The following is a 20,778-nucleotide window of genomic DNA, read 5'->3' on the forward strand; positions in this document are numbered from 1 at the left end:
AGGACTCGATGGCCATGTACCTGGTAGCTTCTCAAGAGAAGAAGTCAAGAGAACGATTCTTTGTTGTGAAGATGAACCGGAAACACGATAACCCACTGCTCATCACAATTATTATCCGACTTACAAAGCTGTTGACTTTTTGTCCCAAGCCAAAGAAAGGTAAAAAAAATTTAGAGGGGTTTTTGACAGACGAGTCGCCTCCCCCACAGTAATGTACTGTACACTGAAACACAGGACTCACCAATAATGCTGATGCACAGCATGCGACCTCCACATCGCTCCTGATCAGCAGTCTCTTGTAAGAGTGCACGACGGGATGTCTGGCAGCTTGGTGCCGTCTTATTGTTTGATGGCACAGACCGCTCCGGCTGCCACCGACCAGCGCAGCCGGCTATCTCCTGGGCACTAGTCCCCTCGTGGCTCTCAAACAACGGCCGATCGGATGCATAACCCTGTGTGCATCTCCGCCCCGAGCCCCAACAACCCACCCCAGTGCGCCTTTGCAGCACAGCACCCCCCCTCCTTTACGTCCCCCAAATCCACCTCCACCCACAACCACTCCTTTCATTGACACAGCTTCTCTGCCATCAGCCCTGGATATCGCTTGTCCCTTTGACAAAAGACAACCTGATGTCCAAAATAGTGTCTCATAGCCCTGGTGTCTTCCGTCACAGCTCGTGGACATTTGCATTGAAGACGCACCCCCTCTTGCCCACAATGACCATGGAGTACAGAACAATCTTAGTAATGGAAGCATCGTTGGGGGAAAAAAACCAAAAACCCGACAAGTGTAAACAAACCGTTTTCTCTCGGAGGATTCATCGGTTACCGATCTCAAGTTTTCATATCTGTCTGTCATGTCATGACCAAGATATAACGCACCAAAAATGTGATCAAATATTTATACGTAATCAACTTATTAAAGAAAATACTGTGTATAGCTCATGATATTTAATTTTCTGTCCATCAACTTAATCAGATCAGATCATGAACCGTGTTCTATAAAGAGCGTCGGTGCTGCTCAGGTGGTCTCGTGTGACTGGGGTTACAATTGTGGATGGGTCACCACTCTGACCCTGGAAGTCAGGGCAGGAATTTGTAACGTGTTCTTAGTGGCACTGATAGCTCGCCTACTCTTCGCAAAGGATTCCTTGCGAAGAACACCGTGAGATCTTTCACGTCCAGTGTCCACCGACGAATGCCGGCAGACGGCACGGCACGCACATTGATGGATCGCCCTTCCTGTGGAACAACGGGATAACAGCTTACAGCTCTGTCGGGATTCAAACCCAGGCTAGATGGTGAAGAGGCGAGTGTGCGTACCTCTCAGCCATCCCGCCAAACAAAAAAACCATCATCGTCATGAAATTCTGCTTTATCACTTGGCCTCCATGACTATACCGAACCAGATATTTTGTCGAAAAAGAAACCACGTCTGATTAAAGCTTGTACAAAGGAATCGATATCTGGTGAATTCAGATTAGACTAGGAATCAATTCGGAATTCGGTGTGCTGGTTGCATCATTAATGAAGCACACCGGCACAATGATGCAACCTGCAATTCAGCATCACTGTGTATTTGACTGGGAATACAGAATACAGCAGGGCAATGGCACACAAGGGCTTCTCTTCTCAAAACGTACATTGGGATCTTCATGCATTGGTGGCACAGGCTTAACACTCCCTGAAAAAAAAAACGACAGCATACTCAGTGATGCAACACCCTGCCTGCAAGCTACCAGAATGGCAGTTTATAGTTACCCCGGATAAGTCGACTCAAAGGGAGATAGACCACCTTTGAGTTAACCTGTCAACACAGACAAGCTACTAAACACAGTGATCTTAACAGAATGTAGTACGTGACAGGTCAGATGGCTAAAAATGTAAGCATTTGCTTGTGCATCTTCCTGTTGAGCATTAATTGCAAGAGAATACACCGAAGTATAAATGATCTACATGTGGCTCAAAAATTGCTTCCAGGAATAAAGACGCAAAAGCAAAGTAAAACGAGATATCTGTGATCACAAAGCGAAAGCCAAGGGTAGGTCTCCCCAGGTCGGAGGAGGCTTACCCTTGGCGATCGACAGCAACTTACCCTGGGACCATGATCCGATGATGGCCATATTTCTTTCGGACTACAAAATGACCTTCAGCATTTAGGGATGGAGTGTAAATTAAGAAAATGTGTCCCTATCTGCAATCGATACATAAAACTAAATTTCAAGAAAATTGGAGGAAAACTTTTCAAGTTATGATCAAAAAGGTGTCTTTTGTTAATCGAGTCACATTCCATAAAATGTGGGTGAAGGAAACGAAACAAATATCAGGTGAACACCTTCAGTGCAGGCACACTATTATGATGCAAGAGCATCTTGGAAAGCCAAGCGGTATTCGAGACTCCGCATTGACAAAATTGAGTGATGACAAATGAATGAATGAATAAATAAATAAAACCCGTTCATTTCCTGACCGCCATTTGACTTTGACTTTTAACCCAGAGATGTGCGATGTAAATCAAGCGTAAATGCATCTTGCTCTCGGCTATCTGGAGAGGGTGACTTCGTTCTGATCGGACAAAGCTTCGTGGAGTTTTGGTGAAAAATGTCAAAAAAATTTTAATTGGGTCATGACCAGAAAAATTCGGTCAAGGTTAAAAAACACACATGATGACAATCCCCGATACCTTTTATTCCCACCGTTGATGCAAAATTTCATTCCGAAAGTCCCAGACGGATCCGAGGTACACCGCGAAAATCGATGCAGTTCGGAAATTTAGTGTTGGGAGTTCAGGAATAAAAAAAATTTAAAAAAATTCCAAATAGTGGTTTAGTACTCCTCCGGACCGAAGAAACTCTGTGGTACCATAAAAAAAATTGAGGCTGCTAGTTGTAGAAACAAACACGACAACAGCAATAAGCCTCCCCCCTGTGTCATCAGGGGAGCCTGAACTGGAACAACAACCTCTGCCAGGCTGAACAGTTTATGTTTTCCATCCAACTAATAGGCCAGATTTGGACCTTCACCAAAATCCAATCGGCTTGTTCTTGTCACCTACCCAACTCATCCAAATAAGTTTTGACAAAACCCGTCCACAACTTTTTGAGATATCGTGCGGTACTGTATATTGTTTTTGGTCCTATTTCTCAATGGTGAAGAATCACTGAGTAAATTTAAGAAATTCTCGGATCCAGATCTTCACCATAATCGAATCAACTCATCGGGGTCACACACCCATCCTGTCCACTAAGTTTCATCCAAATCCATCAATAACTTTTTGAGATATCCTGATGACAAACAGACAGACAGGGATGAAAACATAACCTCAGTTCACCTTCTGTAGTGGAGGTAATGACACCCATTTTATTTGCGCAAACACTAATCTAATTTAAACTGACCTTATTTGAATATACAGTTGAAAAGTTAAAGAACTAGAGTGCTGTTCCGACGAAGATGCACCTTGCACAGTATGACATTAACATCACCAAAATGTGAGCTTAACCCTTTGAACCATAGTGGCCGGTTTACCGGCTGCGAGTCAAACCTCCATATACCAGAGTGGCCGGTTTACCGGCTGCAAGTCAAACCTCCATATACCCGAGTGGCCGGTTTACCGGCTGCAAGTCAAACCTCCATATACCCGAGTGGCCGGTTTACCGGCTGCGAGTCAAACCTCCATATACCAGAGTGGCCGGTTTACCGGCCGCTCGTCAAACCTCCATTTCCCAGAGTAGCCGGTTTACCGGCTGCGAGTCAAACCTCCATATAAAAGAGTGGCTGGTTTACTGGCTGCTAGTCAAATCTCCATTTACCAGAGTGGCCGGTTTACCGGCTGCTAGTCAAACTTAAAATTTACCAGAGTGGCCAGCTTACCGGCTGCTAGTCAAACCTCCATATGAAAGAGTGGCTGGTTTACCGGCTTCTAGTCAAACCTCCATATACCCGTGTGGCCGGTTTACCGGCTGCTAGTCAAACCTCCATATATCCAAACGGCAGGTTTACTGGCTGCTAGTCAAACCTCCATTTATCCGAGTAGCCGGTTTACCGGCTGCGAGTCAAACCTCAATATACTCGAGTGGCTGATTTACCAGCTGCTGGTCAAACCTCCATATACCCGAGTGGCCAGTTTACCGGCTGCTAGTCAAACCTCCATATATCCAAACGGCAGGTTTACTGGCTGCTAGTCAAACCTCCATTTATCCGAGTAGCCGGTTTACCGGCTGCGAGTCAAACCTCAATATACTCGAGTGGCTGATTTACCGGCCGCTCGTCAAACCTCCATTTACCAGAGTGGCCAGTTTACCGGCTGCTAGTCAAACCTCCATATGAAAGAGTGGCTGGTTTACCGGCTTCTAGTCAAACCTCCATATACCCGAGTGGCCGGTTTACCGGCTGCTAGTCAAACCTCCATATGAAAGAGTGGCTGGTTTACCGGCTTCTAGTCAAACCTCCATATACCAGAGTGGCCGGTTTACCGGCTGCTAGTCAAATCTCCATATACCCGAGTGGCCGGTTTACCGGCTGCAAGTCAAACCTCCATATACCCGAGTGGCCGGTTTACCGGCGGCGAGTCAAACCTCCATATACCAGAGTGGCCGGTTTACCGGCTGCTAGTCAAACCTCCATATGAAAGAGTGGCTGGTTTACCGGCTTCTAGTCAAATCTCCATATACCCGAGTGGCCGGTTTACCGGCTGCGAGTCAAACCTCCATATACCCGAGTGGCCGGTTTACCGGCTGTGAGTCAAACCTCCATATACCAGAGTGGCCGGTTTACCGGCTGCTAGTCAAACCTCCATTTACCAGAGTGGCCAGTTTACCGGCTGCTAGTCAAACCTCCATATGAAAGAGTGGCTGGTTTACCGGCTGCTAGTCAAACCTCCATATACCAGAGTGGCCAGTTTACCAGATTCCAGTCAAACCTCCATTTACCAGAGTGGCCGGTTTACCGGCTGCTATTCAAACCTCCATATACCCGAGCGGCCGGTTTACCGGCTGATAGTCAAACCTCCATATACCCGAGCGGCTGGTTTACCGGCTGCTAGTCAAACCTCTATATACACGAGCGGCTGGTTTACCGGCTGCTATTCAAACGTCCATATACCCGAGCGGCTGGTTTACCGGCTGCTATTCAAACCTCCATATACCAGAGTGGTCAGTTTACCAGCCGCTCTTTGAACTTCCATATACCAGAGAGGCAGGATTTTTCTCCAGGGAGCTCAGGGTTGGGGAGTCGAAAGTCCAAGGAGCTCATGATTCAAAGGGTTAATCTCAACCGAGCAGAGAGTAGGCACAGCATCATGGAGTACAAACACTAAAATTATACTTAGATTCAAAATGCTCATGAGAGAAAAACGGAGTTCATGAAACTAACAAAGGCAACTCCGCAACTACTATCATCGGAATACATGTCGTCATCGCCGTCATTCGTGTGCAGCACAATGCTGCTGGTTAGCATCGTTTGTCGAAGGAGTGCGGCAGTGCCAAATATGCCGTGCCCCTGTAGGTTATGAATTTGTAATTTGTTCAGGGTATCGGCGATAACTCGCTCACTCTTTGTGAAGGACACCGTGAGATCTTTAACATCCTCCAACTCATTCCGGCAGACGGGGCGACCAGTTTCACATCCATCCTCGGCACGGCAAAGCCACTGATTCCTCACCTTGCATGCATTGGAATCCGTAAACTAAGGGATATTAAGTGGTCTTGGAAAGGCCAAAAAAGTTGTGGAAATTTGTCCTTTATGGAGGACATTCATTGTGCTATTTTATTTCGCCAAAGAATAGAAACAGTATTAATGGCCTGGTGACGTTCCCACCACTATTCTAAAGACGGGAAAAAAAAAACTATTTAACAAAAATAATTCATGTAAATCAGCCCAAACGCTCCAGCGTATTACAGGACGCTTTCATTTTCAGCTGCCCTGTGACCACTCGGTACATTGAACCAAAAGTCTCCAAAAATGCAGATGTTCTCCTCCTTGCAGACAGGTTTGCATTATTCATGGAATGGATTGCTGGAAGATGACGATCGCATGGATCCTTCATTGCTTTTGCTGAAACGTCCAGCTATTTAACCTTTCACCAAGGGTAAATGCAAACAAGGTACAGCCATATGTTGGCAGCTGGCATTTCTCCATCATCATGTTCATCGTGACAAACATTACAGTCCAGCCATCCAACTGCTAAGTCATTTACGCCGGACATACAGTGACGGTGAATGCGACAGCCAGTGGAGACAATCATCCTCACGCAGTGGGCTTACCTGTGGCCTGTACATCACTGACAAACTGAAAAAGCTCTTGGCCTTGACGAATCACATCAAAAACGAGGTTGTTCATGGTGAGAGACTTGTCTGCATGCCGCTGTAATCTCTGCTCGGCAAGCGTCAAGTCGTCCGAGTCGAATTCGCTCAGCTGCCGGACCAACTCATCGTTCCACGCCTCCAAGTCAGACAGCACCTGGGGGCAGCATGGGGGAAGCGGCGACATTTAGCCCAGCCACCCACAAAATCGCCAGCTGCTCGGCCCTTCAAGGGTCATGGCAGGCCCATTGAAGCCTGCAACGAATAAAGAGCTCTGCATTCAAACAAATAACCATGAAAACATGATTGGAATCTGCATTGTTATAAGATCATCATCGAGCCATCTTTTAATACAACATGATCTTTACAGATAAACAAAGGTAAGCTCATCTAAATCATTATTTCTGCACTGACACACTAGCCACAAAAACACCTTTTCTTTGTTTACATTACATCGAAGCTCAAGGCATAATGGTTAGGGTGGTGAGCTTGGGATCCTCGGGTCCCGAGCTCAAATCCTGCACGGCCATTGAATCAATACGAGTTGGGGTTGACTCGGCTTGTCATCCTTCTGTGGTCGGCAAAATGAGTACCAGATTGCTGGGATGATCGAGCCATTTGAGTATCCTGCATCGGAGTGGTGACCCGTCCAGGATTGCGCCCAATAGCCCAGGAGACCGCTTCGGCAGCACCGACGCTTTGTACAGAGTATGGTCCCGATGGATGGATAACATGACCCGACCTTGACATACAAGACTAAACAAAACGTTTGAGTTAAATTTGAATTAAATAAACAAGCTACAAAGTGTGATTTCTTCAAAACACAAAAGGAGCACAAACGTTGATGGACTTGTTCAGACAGACTGCATTGTCATATGGAGAATATAATAATTTAAATAATTTAAAAAAAAAATTTCCCAACAGAAAGGCAACGTCAAGCACTTCAGCAGGACACACAGCCTAGCATCCCCAAGGCAGCAGGAGCCTAGATTCAGTCAGCCCCAGACACCGCATGCAGCCCTGGACAGCAGATCGACAGCCACAGTAGTAGGCCGGCCAGTAGCCATAAAAATCACTTGTGATGGAATTTCGTGTTCGAAGCATGCAGCCACGCAAAACATCTTCACAATGTATTGCTTAATGATATAGAGGTGGATGCCAAGCTCAATGTTGCATATTATCGGACATTGTGGTCAGTTTTGACCACATATGGTCAAAAATGGGTTTTTTCAGTTTTTTGTAGTTTTAATCTACAACTCCCAGCCTTTCATGAACAATCCGGAATTTGTCTGTACTCGTATGAGATTGAACATAATTGATGCGTTTTTGTGCAATACTGCGTGATTAAACATAGAAATGTTCAATCAAAAAGCTGTTTTTTTCTCCATTTTCTTTTTCAGCTTCAATCTCTTTATTTTCGGGAACACGTGAAAAGAATTGTCAATGTCGACGGACTTTTTTCTAATACAATTTTATAACAGGTATGTATTGAATAAAATTTGTCCATAATTCTCTTCTTTGATCATTTTTACAGCCCCTGCTCTGAATATAAGATACCCCATCAGCTCGAGAATGGCGAGTCCTGGAGTTACGCCCGTGAAAGTTTTGAAGCGCAAACGACAAACAGATGTATTGGATCTCGCACTCTGTTTGTTATGTCAAGACAACAATGCAGAACCTGTGAGAGTCGGGTTGTCTGCAGGAAAAAAAAAAAAACAGAATTTCAGAAGTTGTTGAGATACGTAGAAAGTTGGAAGACACAGACTCAACCCTTCTTCGAGACCATCTGAGTTGTATTGCTGAGACAGAATGGGAGTCAAATAGTATCCATTGGCACAAATCTTGTTATGGTAGTTTCACTTCCAAGGATCACCTTTAGTGACTGAGAAAGAAACAGGTCTCCTCCCAATCGGAAGCAGGCGAAACTTCGGGGGAGACGTCGTCGCGTACCAGTCGGAAGTCCGTTCAGATGGATTCGGAGAGGTGCATGTTTCGTCAAGATGACGACCGTCGGAAAATGCACAATGTGGCGACGATGGCTCTTTCTGACAAAATCCTGACAATGACAAAACATGACCGAACAATGCGAGTCAGATTAGCTAACGTGGTAGATTTGGTGGCAGATGAAGGGAAGTATCACTTGAAATGTTTGGTGTGTTTTGAAAGAAAAATGCTTAAAGCACAGAAGGATAGATAGAGAGAGATAGAGAGATAGAGAGATAGAGAGATAGAGAGATAGAGAGATAGAGAGATAGAGAGATAGAGAGATAGAGAGATAGAGAGATAGAGAGATAGAGAGATAGAGAGATAGAGAGATAGAGAGATAGAGAGATAGAGAGATAGAGAGATAGAGAGATAGAGAGATAGAGAGATAGAGAGATAGAGAGATAGAGAGAGAGAGAGAGAGAGAGAGAGAGAGAGAGAGAGAGAGAGAGAGAGAGAGAGAGAGAGAGAGAGAGAGAGAGAGAGAGAGAGAGAGAGAGAGAGAGAGAGAGAGAGAGAGAGAGAGAGAGAGAGAGAGAGAGAGAGAGAGAGAGAGAGAGAGAGAGAGAGAGAGAGAGACACGGTTTTGGATTAAAATCTGTGTGGACTTGAAAAACGGGCGATCACTGGGTCATGTTTATAGCCATGTTTGGAACAAATACCAGCGACTGTGTGAAGCCGCAAGTATTACGCCGCCATCACGATATACCTCAAGGCGACAAACGTTTTACAATGAAGTATGCCAGCGCATTGGTTCTTGAGGTAGTTTCGCGCGGCCACTAAATGTTCAGTCACCCCTTCTAATGTACCCCCAGTGACCAGTCTGATTTTGTCATTGCAAAGTCCCTTACAAAATCTATTGCGTCCTCAGAGTCGGATGAAGACGCGCTATCTCCAGATTTAGCTCCCCACGAAGTAGCGGACACTTTGCAGGAACTTGTCCATACTGCTTTGAAATTAAGATCCGACGTGGAGAGCACTCCTGGCAACATGTCTGTTTGGAGAGGGATTGATGAGGAACATGTCGAGATGATAATTCCAGAAAATCTCGATCTGTTTTTGAGAGTTTTGTTGGGTGGAACATCAGTACTGGAGGATGACACAAACCAAGATAAGTCTACGAAATTGAAAGTGTGTAACCTGGCTCAGGACATTGCATATTCTGTATCCAAAAAAACAGAAGTTAACACCCAAACATGTGGGTTTGGGTTTAACCTTACACCAAGCGACTAGGTCAGAGGCATTGGTTGATCTTTTTAACTCTGCCGGTAACACGATTGGAATGGACACCATTAGACGAATCGACACATCGATCGCCAACAACATTCTGAGACAGTTTGAGGAGAATGGAAATATTTACATCCCGACTGGGATAACACCATATGTAGCAGGGAAATTGGTTATTGGATCATGTGACAATATCGATGTACTGGAGGCCACGTTGGATGAAAAAAATACTTTTCATTCAACTCAAATGATGCTATGGCAACGGTGTCCTTGTGCGAGCGATGTCGATGTCTCTAATCTGGAGATTGGTCGGGAAAAGGTGCTTAAACAAGAGATGGTATCCAAACTCCATTAACTTGACAAAGCTACTACATCCCGAAATCGGCCTTCCCCATGCTTTGACAGTGAAACACAGATACGCCAAGAGAGTTGGTTCGATGAAAGTATGGAGAGAACCAATGCTGGTTTAAAGAATCAAACCTGGTTATGAGCTCTGTGGACTCAAATTGGTCCATTCCTGCGTGGCAGGCCTTCAACGAAGCCATATGTACAGATGACCCAGCCCTCACAACATTCGGCATGATGCCCATCCTTCAGGCCCCAGCTGATGAAAACGACACGATGACAACTGTCGTGAACAAATTCAAGGCTATCTCCACATATCTAGGCCAAAGGGATACAGTGATTGTTGTTGACCAGCCTCTCTTCAGTCGGGCCAAGGAGCTAACTTGGGCATGCCCAGAAAACTTCACAAATGTAACATTTTTGCTGGGAGATCTACATATCTTATTCAACTTCTTAAAGACGATAGGGCAACATATTGACAGTGCAGGACTGGATGATATCTGGGTAGAAGCTGGCTTATTCACGTGAAACAGTACTGAACAAATGTTGGACGGTAAAGCTTACTATCGAGCAATTCGAGGACACGTCTTGGCGTACGAAGCCTTATTCAGAATTCGTTGGCAGATGTTCTTGGATTGGCAACAATCTACAAACCGGCAGCTCAACCTCGACACAGAATTACACAATCTGGTGGAGGCCTTTACTGATGACGGCAGTGATAGTCCACGTTGCCTTCATGAGTTTGTGCTCCAGCCCACCAATGCGATGCAGCGAGAAAACATGAACAAACTGTTTGCAGAATTCAAATGCAATTTTCAGAACTACCCAAATTTCTTGCTCTGGTCATCTTATATGGATATGGTGGAAATTTTCTTGATTTCATCAGAGACAATAGAGAAGGAAACTGGCAGCTTCATCTTGACACTTTCGTGGAAATGTTGCCATGGATGACAGTGTATGATCACACAAACTATGCCAGATGGGGACCGGTGTATTTGGCAGATATGACCGCTCTTCCGACCACAGCACCAGTGGTGTACAATGAGCTTGCAATGGGAAACTTTGTTGTAAGAAGCAGCAACCATCGCTTCAGCCAAGTACCCGTTGACCAAGCGATAGAATGGGTTAACCGGATGTGTAAGCTATCCAATGGCATCACAGGAATAACCTGGAATGATACTGCGAGAGACAGATTTTGTACCACGTGGGCAGAGCGATCTCACATATCACATGCAACAAAAGTGATGATGGGACTGAGAGATAATGACGAGGCGATCTCTACTCGCAACGATGCACTGCCATCTCGACAGAAAAGCGACGAAGAGGCAGTAGAGCGGCTGCGTTATGAATTTGACAGATTCAACGTTTTCCAAATCAGACCTTCGTTCCCGATACAAGTCGACCAACATGCTGATGACAGCGAGGACCGAGACTATCTCCATGAAAATACTCGATTGGTGTCATTGCTAACCAATGATATTGCTACTGTCGAAATCGAAGATGATCTTTTGAGCACAGAGGCAAGAGGTAAGCTGTTGGTGAAGGACAATGTTCAGAAATGGCTTGTAGACAAAAGCATCAAATTCTTCGATACCCTGAGGAAGAACAATTCGAAAAATTTTGGAATGCTCTACACGACGAAGGTAACAGCAGCACATAATGAGACAAAAACAGTGAAAGCGGATCGGAAACTTATCCAACAACTGTTTAATGCTTCACGGGCCGGAAGAAATATTCAGCTGGAGACGGTTCTCAAACACGAATTGTCTTGTATTCCTCTGTCTCTTGGCAAAACGGATGCAATGATGAATTCAACAGCTAAATCTGATTTGCTTGGAATCGTATCAAAGAATATCGGTGTTGAAACGCCAGCTGTCCTGCCAACATTCAGTGGACACGGATGCGTCATCATAGATGGACAGGCATTGATCCAGTCACTCGGGAAACCCAAAGACTGTCGAACGTTTGCTGATTACAGGAATGTGTTTTACCTTTCAGTGGTACGCTACTTCAGTTCCTCTGTACACAGGATAGACGTTGTGTTCGATCGACATCGTTCAGGATCCATCAAGGGCTCAACATGCAACAAACAAGCTAAAGGCAAGAAAAACCCATCCGGAAAATAATCAATCGCAGTGATGTTCCCCTTCCACAAGTTTGAGTGCAGTTTATTGGCCTTGGTGAAAATAAAGCTGATCTCGCCAGATTCCTCAGTGAAGACATGGTGGACAAAAGTCAACATCTCCCCATGGGACAGGAACTGATTACCGCTGGTGGTTTCACTGACGAGTTGATGGTACGGTCGAGTGGAAATAGAGATATACCCCAGTTGTCATCAAATCACGAAGAAGCGGACACGCGTCTTATCTTGCATAGCCTTAAAGCCGCCAACGCCAACTTTGGGAGAATCCAGGTGGTTTGTAGGGACACAGATGTGCTCCTGATGTTGATCCACTTCTTTGCCACCAGGGATGTAGAAGTGTGGATGATCGGCGGATCAGCAAAAGATGAGAAATGTTATCCTGTCCATCAAATTGCAAAAGAATTACCCCAACCAATCATTGAAAATGTGATTGGGTTTCACGATCTCACTGGATGCGACACATGTTACTCTTTCACGGGCGTTGGTAAAAAAAAAAAAGCAGCATGGAAAGTATACATTGGAGCATCCACATCTGCTTGAAGGACTTGGACGAGATCGGGGATTTGAACAGATCGAGGAGTTTGTTTGCCGCTTGTACAACGTGGCAGACCCTTTTGGGGGTGTGGACAAAGGGAGGCATGATATATTTATCAAAGGTAAAAAAAAATATCTTGAAATGCTACCTCCAACAGAAGATTCGCTTCAACTACATCAGGAGCGATCCAACTACCAGGCTAAAATTTGGCTGCAGGCAGACCTGCCAGTTACAACATTGGGCGACCCATCAGGATGTGGAGGGTGGACAACAGATGCAAACAGGTTGGTCATCATGTGGACACGACTTCCTCCAGTACCTATAGCCTGTATTGAGATAATCTCTTGTGGATGTCAAAGTAAGTGCCGATGGGCCAACTGCAAGTGCTATAAATCAAGACAAGTTTGTACTCCAGCATGTAGCTGTAATGCTGAAGACTGCTGTAACCCGTCTGGTCAAGTGGACTAAATATTCAAATACTCGGGACAGTAAATCAGAATCCAGCAGTGAGAACTTTTGCACTTGACTAGGATGTTTATACTTTTTATGACAAGTTGTCTTATCCGTATTCTGTACGTGTCATGCATTTTAGCCTCAAACAAAAAATGCCCACGGCACTTTTTAAAAGCACCTTTAGGCCTGATGGCCGGCCTACTACATACAGTAAGCCCGGAATAGCCAAGAGCACCCAGCACGGGACGCCCATCCATCGAGGCAGTGGCGCGCGCACACCCGGCCAGAGAGACAGCCTAGAATCCCCAGAAAGCGAGCCACACAGCCAGCTGTGGAGAGCCTCGCCAGAACCTCGGAAACCGAAGGGTGACACCAGACCGGGAGAAGGGTCCGAAGCTGTGCCTGTGCTTGTACGTCTCAGGACCCATCACAGGACAGACCCCCACACACTCTACACTTTAGTTTGTTATCTTGTGCATCTTGTGTCCCTGGATCATTCTGCTCGTGCGAAGTCAGTGCAAATGACAGCTCCAAATTGTTATCGTACCTTTAAGTGTGCCATTCAATTTGTTCCTGCATATTTAATTGCCATTCACCTCCTGTGCTCCATCCCCATTATTTGTTAAACCAGTTTCTTTCAAAACCATTTGTGGTGCATTTTGAGCTCCGATCTTGTCTTCTTGCGTAACCAAATCTCCACCATGAAAGTGTATACTTGGGCTGAAGACGCCGCTCGGTTAAATCTGTAAAACATAATCGCACCGTGGATTATCCTCTGCTCAGAATCTTGGGAGATCATTGGCGAACTTGTGTCGTGTGTTCGGGAGACCGAGCCCACTAATATATTACATCGTAGATTCTTGTTAAGAATTGATGCATTTCTCGACTTAAATCATCTTAATTGGTATTTGTATTTTTTTTTAAACAAAGAAAGTCTGGTAAGTAGGTGTTCTCAGATGTAAATGTTGAGGAGAGATGAGTAAAATAATTGTGAAAGTAAGAAAAGGGAAGAAAATAATGATAGGGAAGTGCATTGGGAGGGAGGGATGTGGGTGGAGGAGGGTGAGGGGTGGAGGAGGGTGAGGGGTGGAGGGGGTGGAGGAGGCGGAGGGTGGAGGAGGTGGAGGAGGCGGAGGGGGTGGATGAGGCGGAGGGGGTTGAGGAGGCAGAGGGGGTGGAGGAGGTGTTTCAGGTGAAGTGAAAAGGAAGTTTAGAGGAGAGAAAACACAGTGGGAGTCCAAAATGCAAGGCTTAATGTGGACCCATTCTCCCCATGAGTAAATTCACAATGATTGAATCAGCTTTCCCACTAAATATCAAACTCAAGATAATTAAACTCTTGAATAGTGATCGTTTGCTGAAGGTCTCTTTCATCTTTCCTCATCGCGTGAGATACCATTTATCATTGGTATCTCCCGCAATGAGGCTGAGTCTTTGTGTCTCTCACTCTCTCACCGCAGGCAAGTCTGTAAAACATACCGTCTCCTTCTTTCTGTCTTCTACCGTCTCCTCTCCGGCCTCATCCCCCCGCTGTGTCTGCAATCTGTCCCCCCATATTTCCGCAGGGTGCTCAAGGTCCGCCAACACCCCCATCTGGTAAAACTACCAAAATCAAGAATCACTACTCACCTTCACTCTTTCATTCCTCTTTTTTCCCAGCTTTGGAATAAACTCCCTCCCTCTGTTCAATCCCATTCTTCCCTCCAGGCCTTCAAAACAGCTGTTCACCACCACCTCTTATCTTCCCCCATCCAAATCCTCGATCTTTTCTACCCATTAATCCACCCCAAGCCCACCTCCTTCAAATTCCCTGCTTTCCTTCCTGAAAGTCTCTGTAATGTCCATCTTGTATACCCTGTGTTTCCCACCCCATCCTTCTCCCTTCCACAGATCTCCTCATGTCTCTGTTCCCCACTGTTTTGTCCTTCCTTCTCCTACCCCTCATCTCCTGCTCCCCTTGTTGTACATTCTGTGTTCGCTAGATAATGTACAAAATTTTGCACCTTGCTGTACAAAATAATAAAAATAAAATAATAATTATCTATTCCTCCCGTTGGTTGTTATTTCCATTTGCGGGTTTCAGGAGGTGGGAGGAAGTTCGAAATCTCCACGTCCTATATTTTGTTAAAGGATCATGATTCATGAACCAAACTGTGAAACTTCGTTCTCATAGCCTCGTTCCAAGGACTCTTTTCAGAATCTTCATGTAACATCTAACATCCACTTGTAGCCGCTTGTAGTAGTATTCCCTGGAATTATTTTTGAAATACTCTGAGGGTTTTCCCCATCATTCCTGTAGCTCCAACTCTCATTGGTATAATTTCAGCTTTCTTCAATTTCCACATCGTCTTGCCCTCATTTTTCAGATCCTGGTATTTGGTCATTTTCCTGATTTCTGTTTCATTTCGTCCAGTCATTGCGAACTGAAACCTCGATCAACAATGCCGACTTTTCCTTTTTGTGTTTCAGCACCATGTCCGGACGCAATGCTTTGTTTTCAATGTTCACACTTGACGGGGCCATCTTGTCATGCGTGAGCATTTCTTGTTCATTTTCAAGGATCGGATCTGGTTTGTGTTTCCATGATTATTCTGGAACCGGGATGTTGAAATGTTTGCAGATGTGCCAATGGATTATTCTACAGACAGATGCTGTCATGTCTTTCTGTGTACAGCTGTTCCAACATGAGTGTTTTACATCCCAAAAAGGAGGTGAGGTGATTGGTCCTTTCTGTTTCTACCCCACAAAACCTCCCCTACAATGTACCTGCTTGTTATTACTTTCAGTGGCTTCTTAAATATCCAATTAACAGGGTGGTACAGGACAGGGGAGATGATATCAAGAAATTTTCGGAAAACCCCCTCATCATAATCTTTACAATAAGAGAGATGTCTGTCTGTCACCATTTTTCTCAGATATGGCCAAACGGATCTTCATCAAACTTTCAGAGGATCGTCAGTGAGTGCCAGGGAGTGTTTCAGGCAAAAATATTTTTAGTAAAAGTGAAAGGTAATATTAAATGATCCCTGACCCCATTCCTTAGTCGGGGTAGGGAAGTGTTTTAGACCCCCACAAAAGTCGAAAAAAACAAAAACAAAATTTGATTTCTTCAAAATGCCAACAGGATTAGAACAGCACCGGGCAACGTCGGGTACCTGTGATAATCTCTTCGAAATGAGTTTCAGGACTTGAAATAATAGTTTAATGCAGTGGTAAATGTGGTAAATGTGGTAAACATGTTGGGTAGATTTTAAAAGTTTATCATATAATGGGTTGTGTGAAAAGAGTTATGAATATGTGACAACACATTAAATCCTCAGGCATGAGAAGTTTGAATAGTGATGTTGCATTGCTGGATTGACTGACTGTTTGGAGGCAACTGAGGTTGTGGATCTATTGATGTACAGATAGTGGACCAAAAATAAAATAAAAAATGGAAACACCAGGTTTCATGGACCGTAAAACATATATGCAAAGTATAGGGACACCACAAATACATGGCCGGTGTGTGGTATATGCAAGTCTCTTCCCAGCAGTCCTCTTGTCGTGCATATATGTAAGCGGGCTGTGACTCGAGTCCTGTATTAAGAGCCAGCACGGCTGCGAGAGGAGACCTCAGATACTTTGAAGAGGGTGTAATTGTTGGTGTGAGTTTGGTAGGTGCTTCAATGGCAAAGGCTGGAGACAGAAATTTCTTACATATCACGAGGAACCGTCTCGAAGGTTATGTCAGACTGGGGAAAACAATGAAAGATGTCATCATTGAAGGGCAACAGTGGATGGAAGTGGACTAGCGTGATGCAGGGGCATTAGTCCAGACTGCAAGGTGAAACAGGAGATCAATGGCAGAAAAATTGTGTGCACATTTCAAAGTGGGTCGTGAGTATTCTTTACCATCGAAAACGGTCAGAAGGGAACTTCACATGGGGGATACCATTACCGGGTTGATATGCACAAACAGCTCATAACAACTGGTAATGCCTGTTTGTGGATCGCGTGGTGCAAGGAGAATCGGCAATGGACTGCTGAGCAGTGGAGGAATGTGATATGGTCTGATGGGTCATCCTTCAACATGTTCTCAGCAAATGGACGTGTGCACGTGTGGCAACAGCCCAGGGCAGTACCAAATGCCTAGTTCCAACAGTAAAAGGTTGTGGCAATTACATCGTGGTGTGGGGCACGTTTTCCTGGTAAGGTCTGGGTCCATTCATTCCATTTGTCGGCAGGGTCGATGCAGAACAGTGTGTTACCATAGTGAGCGATCATCTGCATCACATGATGCAGCATTTCTTCCCTGCTGGAAGGTGTGTCTTTCAGGATGACAAAGCTCCAGTCCACAGGGCATGTGTTCTCACCAGGTGGTTTGAGGAGCATGAGGACGAAGTTACAAATCTTACAAGGCCCTCCTAACCACTGGACCTCAATCCTATACAGCATTTGTGGGGCTGTCTGGAGAGGCGCCTAAGACAGTGGTTTCTGCTTCCATCAAACAGACGTGAATTGGAGGACTTCCTTGTGGAAGAATGGTGCCACATTCTGGCAGAACAGTTCCAGATCCTTGTTGACTCCATGCTACATCATATCTATGTCATTCTGGATGCACGTGGAGGCCCAACAAACTCCTAAGTAACATTCTGTTGGCGTTTCCATTTCTTTTCTTGTCCACTACCTGTACATAGGTAATCTGTTAAACTCATGCACTCGGAAACACCCAAGCAATGTCCGAATTGGACAAATGAACACCTTTTCTTAGCAGTCGGAACTGCTGGCAAGTTCGATTCGGGAGCATACATTTTTGCAATGCAGCTTACTTTAGGAGATTCTCCAGGTGATCACATGTGCGTAAATGAAACAAAGCCACGAGCGCTGGTGTCTCCGGGCGTTTATAAGCATTGCAATACACCCAGAAATTCATAGCTATTATTAACAGGCATTCGATAATATGAGTGAGGAAAATGAGAAAAAAACTTTATTGCTAAGAAATCGTTGCGGCCTGTTCTAAGTCAAGGCATGGTTCAGCAGGCCAAAAAACATGGCAACTTCAGACCCCAGTGAGGTTACCCAGGATACGTCACAAGACTCCAGATAGAGTGAGGTGACCGAGGATCGCCTGATGAAGGATATAATTAAATATGGCCACTAATTATCTTCAAAAGGGGTTTTTAATGAACCTAAAACAGCCTGGTGTTGGCTTCGTGGTTAGGGTGGCGGCTTGGGATTCTAGGGTACCGAGTTCAATCCCCGTTGGCCGCTGCATTAAAAATACACCAGGAGGTTGACTCAACCTGTCATCCTTCCGAGGTCGGCAAAATGAGCATCAGTGTACTGGTAAGGGGACACTGCATCAGCGGCATAGCCACGTCCCGACCAATGATGCAACCAGCAGCCACAGGCTGCACTCGAAAGAGAGAGAGAGAGAGAGAGAGAGAGAGAGAGAGAGAGAGAGAGAGAGAGAGAATTAACCCAAACAACAAATTTTCACTCTTGCACTTCCTTGGAGTTCCCAAAGTTTCAGTCTGATAGGTTGCATGGTTTCGGAGTTTATGGAGGACACACGCGCGCACGCACGCACGCACGCACACACACTTATTGGTATAGATTGAAGTGAAGTGAAGTTTGTTGCAATTGTACATAGACTACACTTTAGTAATAATGAAGTCCATTAATTTTTGTTTTTATCCCAATTTACCAGTGTATAATCCCATTTGATTTGATGTGCCTCACTCTTTACAGGGCATTGGTGCTGCCGATGTAGTTTCTTGGCAATGGTAAAGGGGCTGTCACACCTTGACGTTTTAGCCAGCGTATGGCAAGGTCTCAAAATGTATGTAAAACGCTGGAGTACGCTGAACTATTGATGGTTTTTTAAAAGGTTTTGGGCGTATAATAACGTGTTGGACGTATGCATAACGTATTAGTAACATACACAGAACATTTCAATCACATATAGATAACTTACACCAACAAATGTTCAGCGTGTTGTCGCCGTTCACAACCTATGCCAAACGATAGTCTAACTTATGCATAGCGCTGCAGCGTATAGCCGACGATTCAAATCATAACCGCACTAGACATCGAAGTGTGAAGCCGCTGCCACACGTTGACGTTTTAGCCAGTGTATGCCGACGTATGAAAAATTTGCCGAACCAAGCTGGCACACGTCGAATACGTTATGGGTAAGTTTTGTATACGTGAGTACGTCGAGAAATTTTCAGCATATTGAAAATTTCTCGACGTAAGACACACGTTCCGCATACGCTGGCATAAGTTGCAGGCATGCTACGCGATTGTTGACACACAGACACACGTTACTTGTACGTTACTCATAAGTCGAAACACGCCGAGGTAATGGTTAGCGTCAGTGTTCCAGACTCCCTGGTTTTTTTTTTTTTTCTTTCTTCGGTATGACGGTGATGTTGACACTTCGATTTCTAGTGCGGTTATGATTTAAATCGTTGAGTGGCAGCCTATTAATTATATTATATTATAACCGCACTAGAAATCGAAGTGTCAACATCACCGTCATACCGAAGAAAGAAACCCCCCCCCCCCCAAAAAAAACAGGGAGTCTGGAACACTGACGCTAACCATTACATTGACGTGTTTCGACTTATGAGTAACGTACAAGTAACGTGCGTCGGCGTGTGTTAACGATCGCATCACGTGCCTACAACTTATGGCCAAGCATATGCGGAACGTGTGAGTCATACGCTGGCATACGTCGAAAAATTTCAAGCATGGAAAATTTGTCTAACACCTCGGCGTACAAAGACGTATGCCAGCGTACTACGAAAAAAAGCCAGCGTACTATGACGTATGCCAGCGTGCTCTTAACATATACAAACTTACCCATAACGTATTCGACGTGTGCCAGCGTTTTAGCCAAATTTTGCATACGTCAGGCATACGCTGGCTAAATCATCAAGGTGTGACAGGGCCTTTATACTGGGTGATTTGCCATTGCCTTGCATTTTGCCATACTCTATCCTTTAAATGCTGAGCATCAAAGCAAGGAAGCAGCATGGACCATTTTTAAAGTCTTTGGTATGACTCGGCAGGGGTTCGAACCACCGACCTCCAAGACTTGGAGCAGACACACTAACAATTGCACCACCGAGTCTGGTTAGTGTAGAGAACTCGGGGCATGCAATTGTACTGTAGTATAACTATAGTACAACTACGAAATGTACCACAGTAATACTGCAATATTTATCTTTCAGTACCTGCACTTGGAAGTACTGTATAATTACTGTAGTGATACTATTAGAATGCTCATTCCTGGGAGTGCATCGATAAAATGGATGCGCGAAAGCGTTACACCAGGACAGCAAAAGTACGAGTGGGAATATCTTGAGAGTACACAAGAGGAGAGTTAGGACAGTAGTAAGGCAGGGGTATTTCACACATTAATGTCGGAAATGCTTTTCCTGGGAAGGTGGTAGCAGCAGGTACAGTATATATTGGTTTAAAATATAATTGCATCGGGACAAAGAGGCAATGGAAATAGAGTGGTACAAGACATAGTCAGAAATAGACAGATAGACTCAAATTGAATTGGGTGGTCTGTGGGCATCATGTGCATGTTGTGCTGTCGAAGTACGTTGAGATATCAATTCTCTGAATTAATTGTCAGTGACGTCAAACGTTACAATAATTGTGCATATTCATCGATCGCAATGATTCACTGGTCTGTGTCATTTCAGAGGTCGAGGTTTTCTCAACGGTCCTTATATGCTTTTTGCATGCTGAATTTAGAAATGCATCTCATTTCGCTCAATCAGGTCAAGTTTTTG

The 20,778-nt window shown here is 44.9% G+C and overlaps 1 protein-coding gene across 4 annotated transcripts in view; it reads right to left on the reverse strand.

Annotated features, from left to right (window-relative positions):
• Positions 1-20,778, reverse strand: part of LOC147029374 (triple functional domain protein-like) — a 497,357-nt gene that overhangs the window by 205,835 nt on the left and 270,744 nt on the right. For all 4 annotated transcript variants that reach the window (XM_085872379.1, XM_085872381.1, XM_085872378.1 and 1 more), the window contains one exon: positions 6,261-6,456. In XM_085872379.1, coding sequence (XP_085728505.1) covers positions 6,261-6,456 — 196 coding nt within the window. The remainder of the gene's footprint in view (positions 1-6,260; positions 6,457-20,778) is intronic.

Source organism: Eptatretus burgeri, chromosome 3 (assembly GCF_056783735.1).
Source record: "Eptatretus burgeri isolate ZD-2024b chromosome 3, Ebu_testis_v1, whole genome shotgun sequence".
Taxonomy (NCBI): Eukaryota; Metazoa; Chordata; class Myxini; order Myxiniformes; family Myxinidae; genus Eptatretus; species Eptatretus burgeri.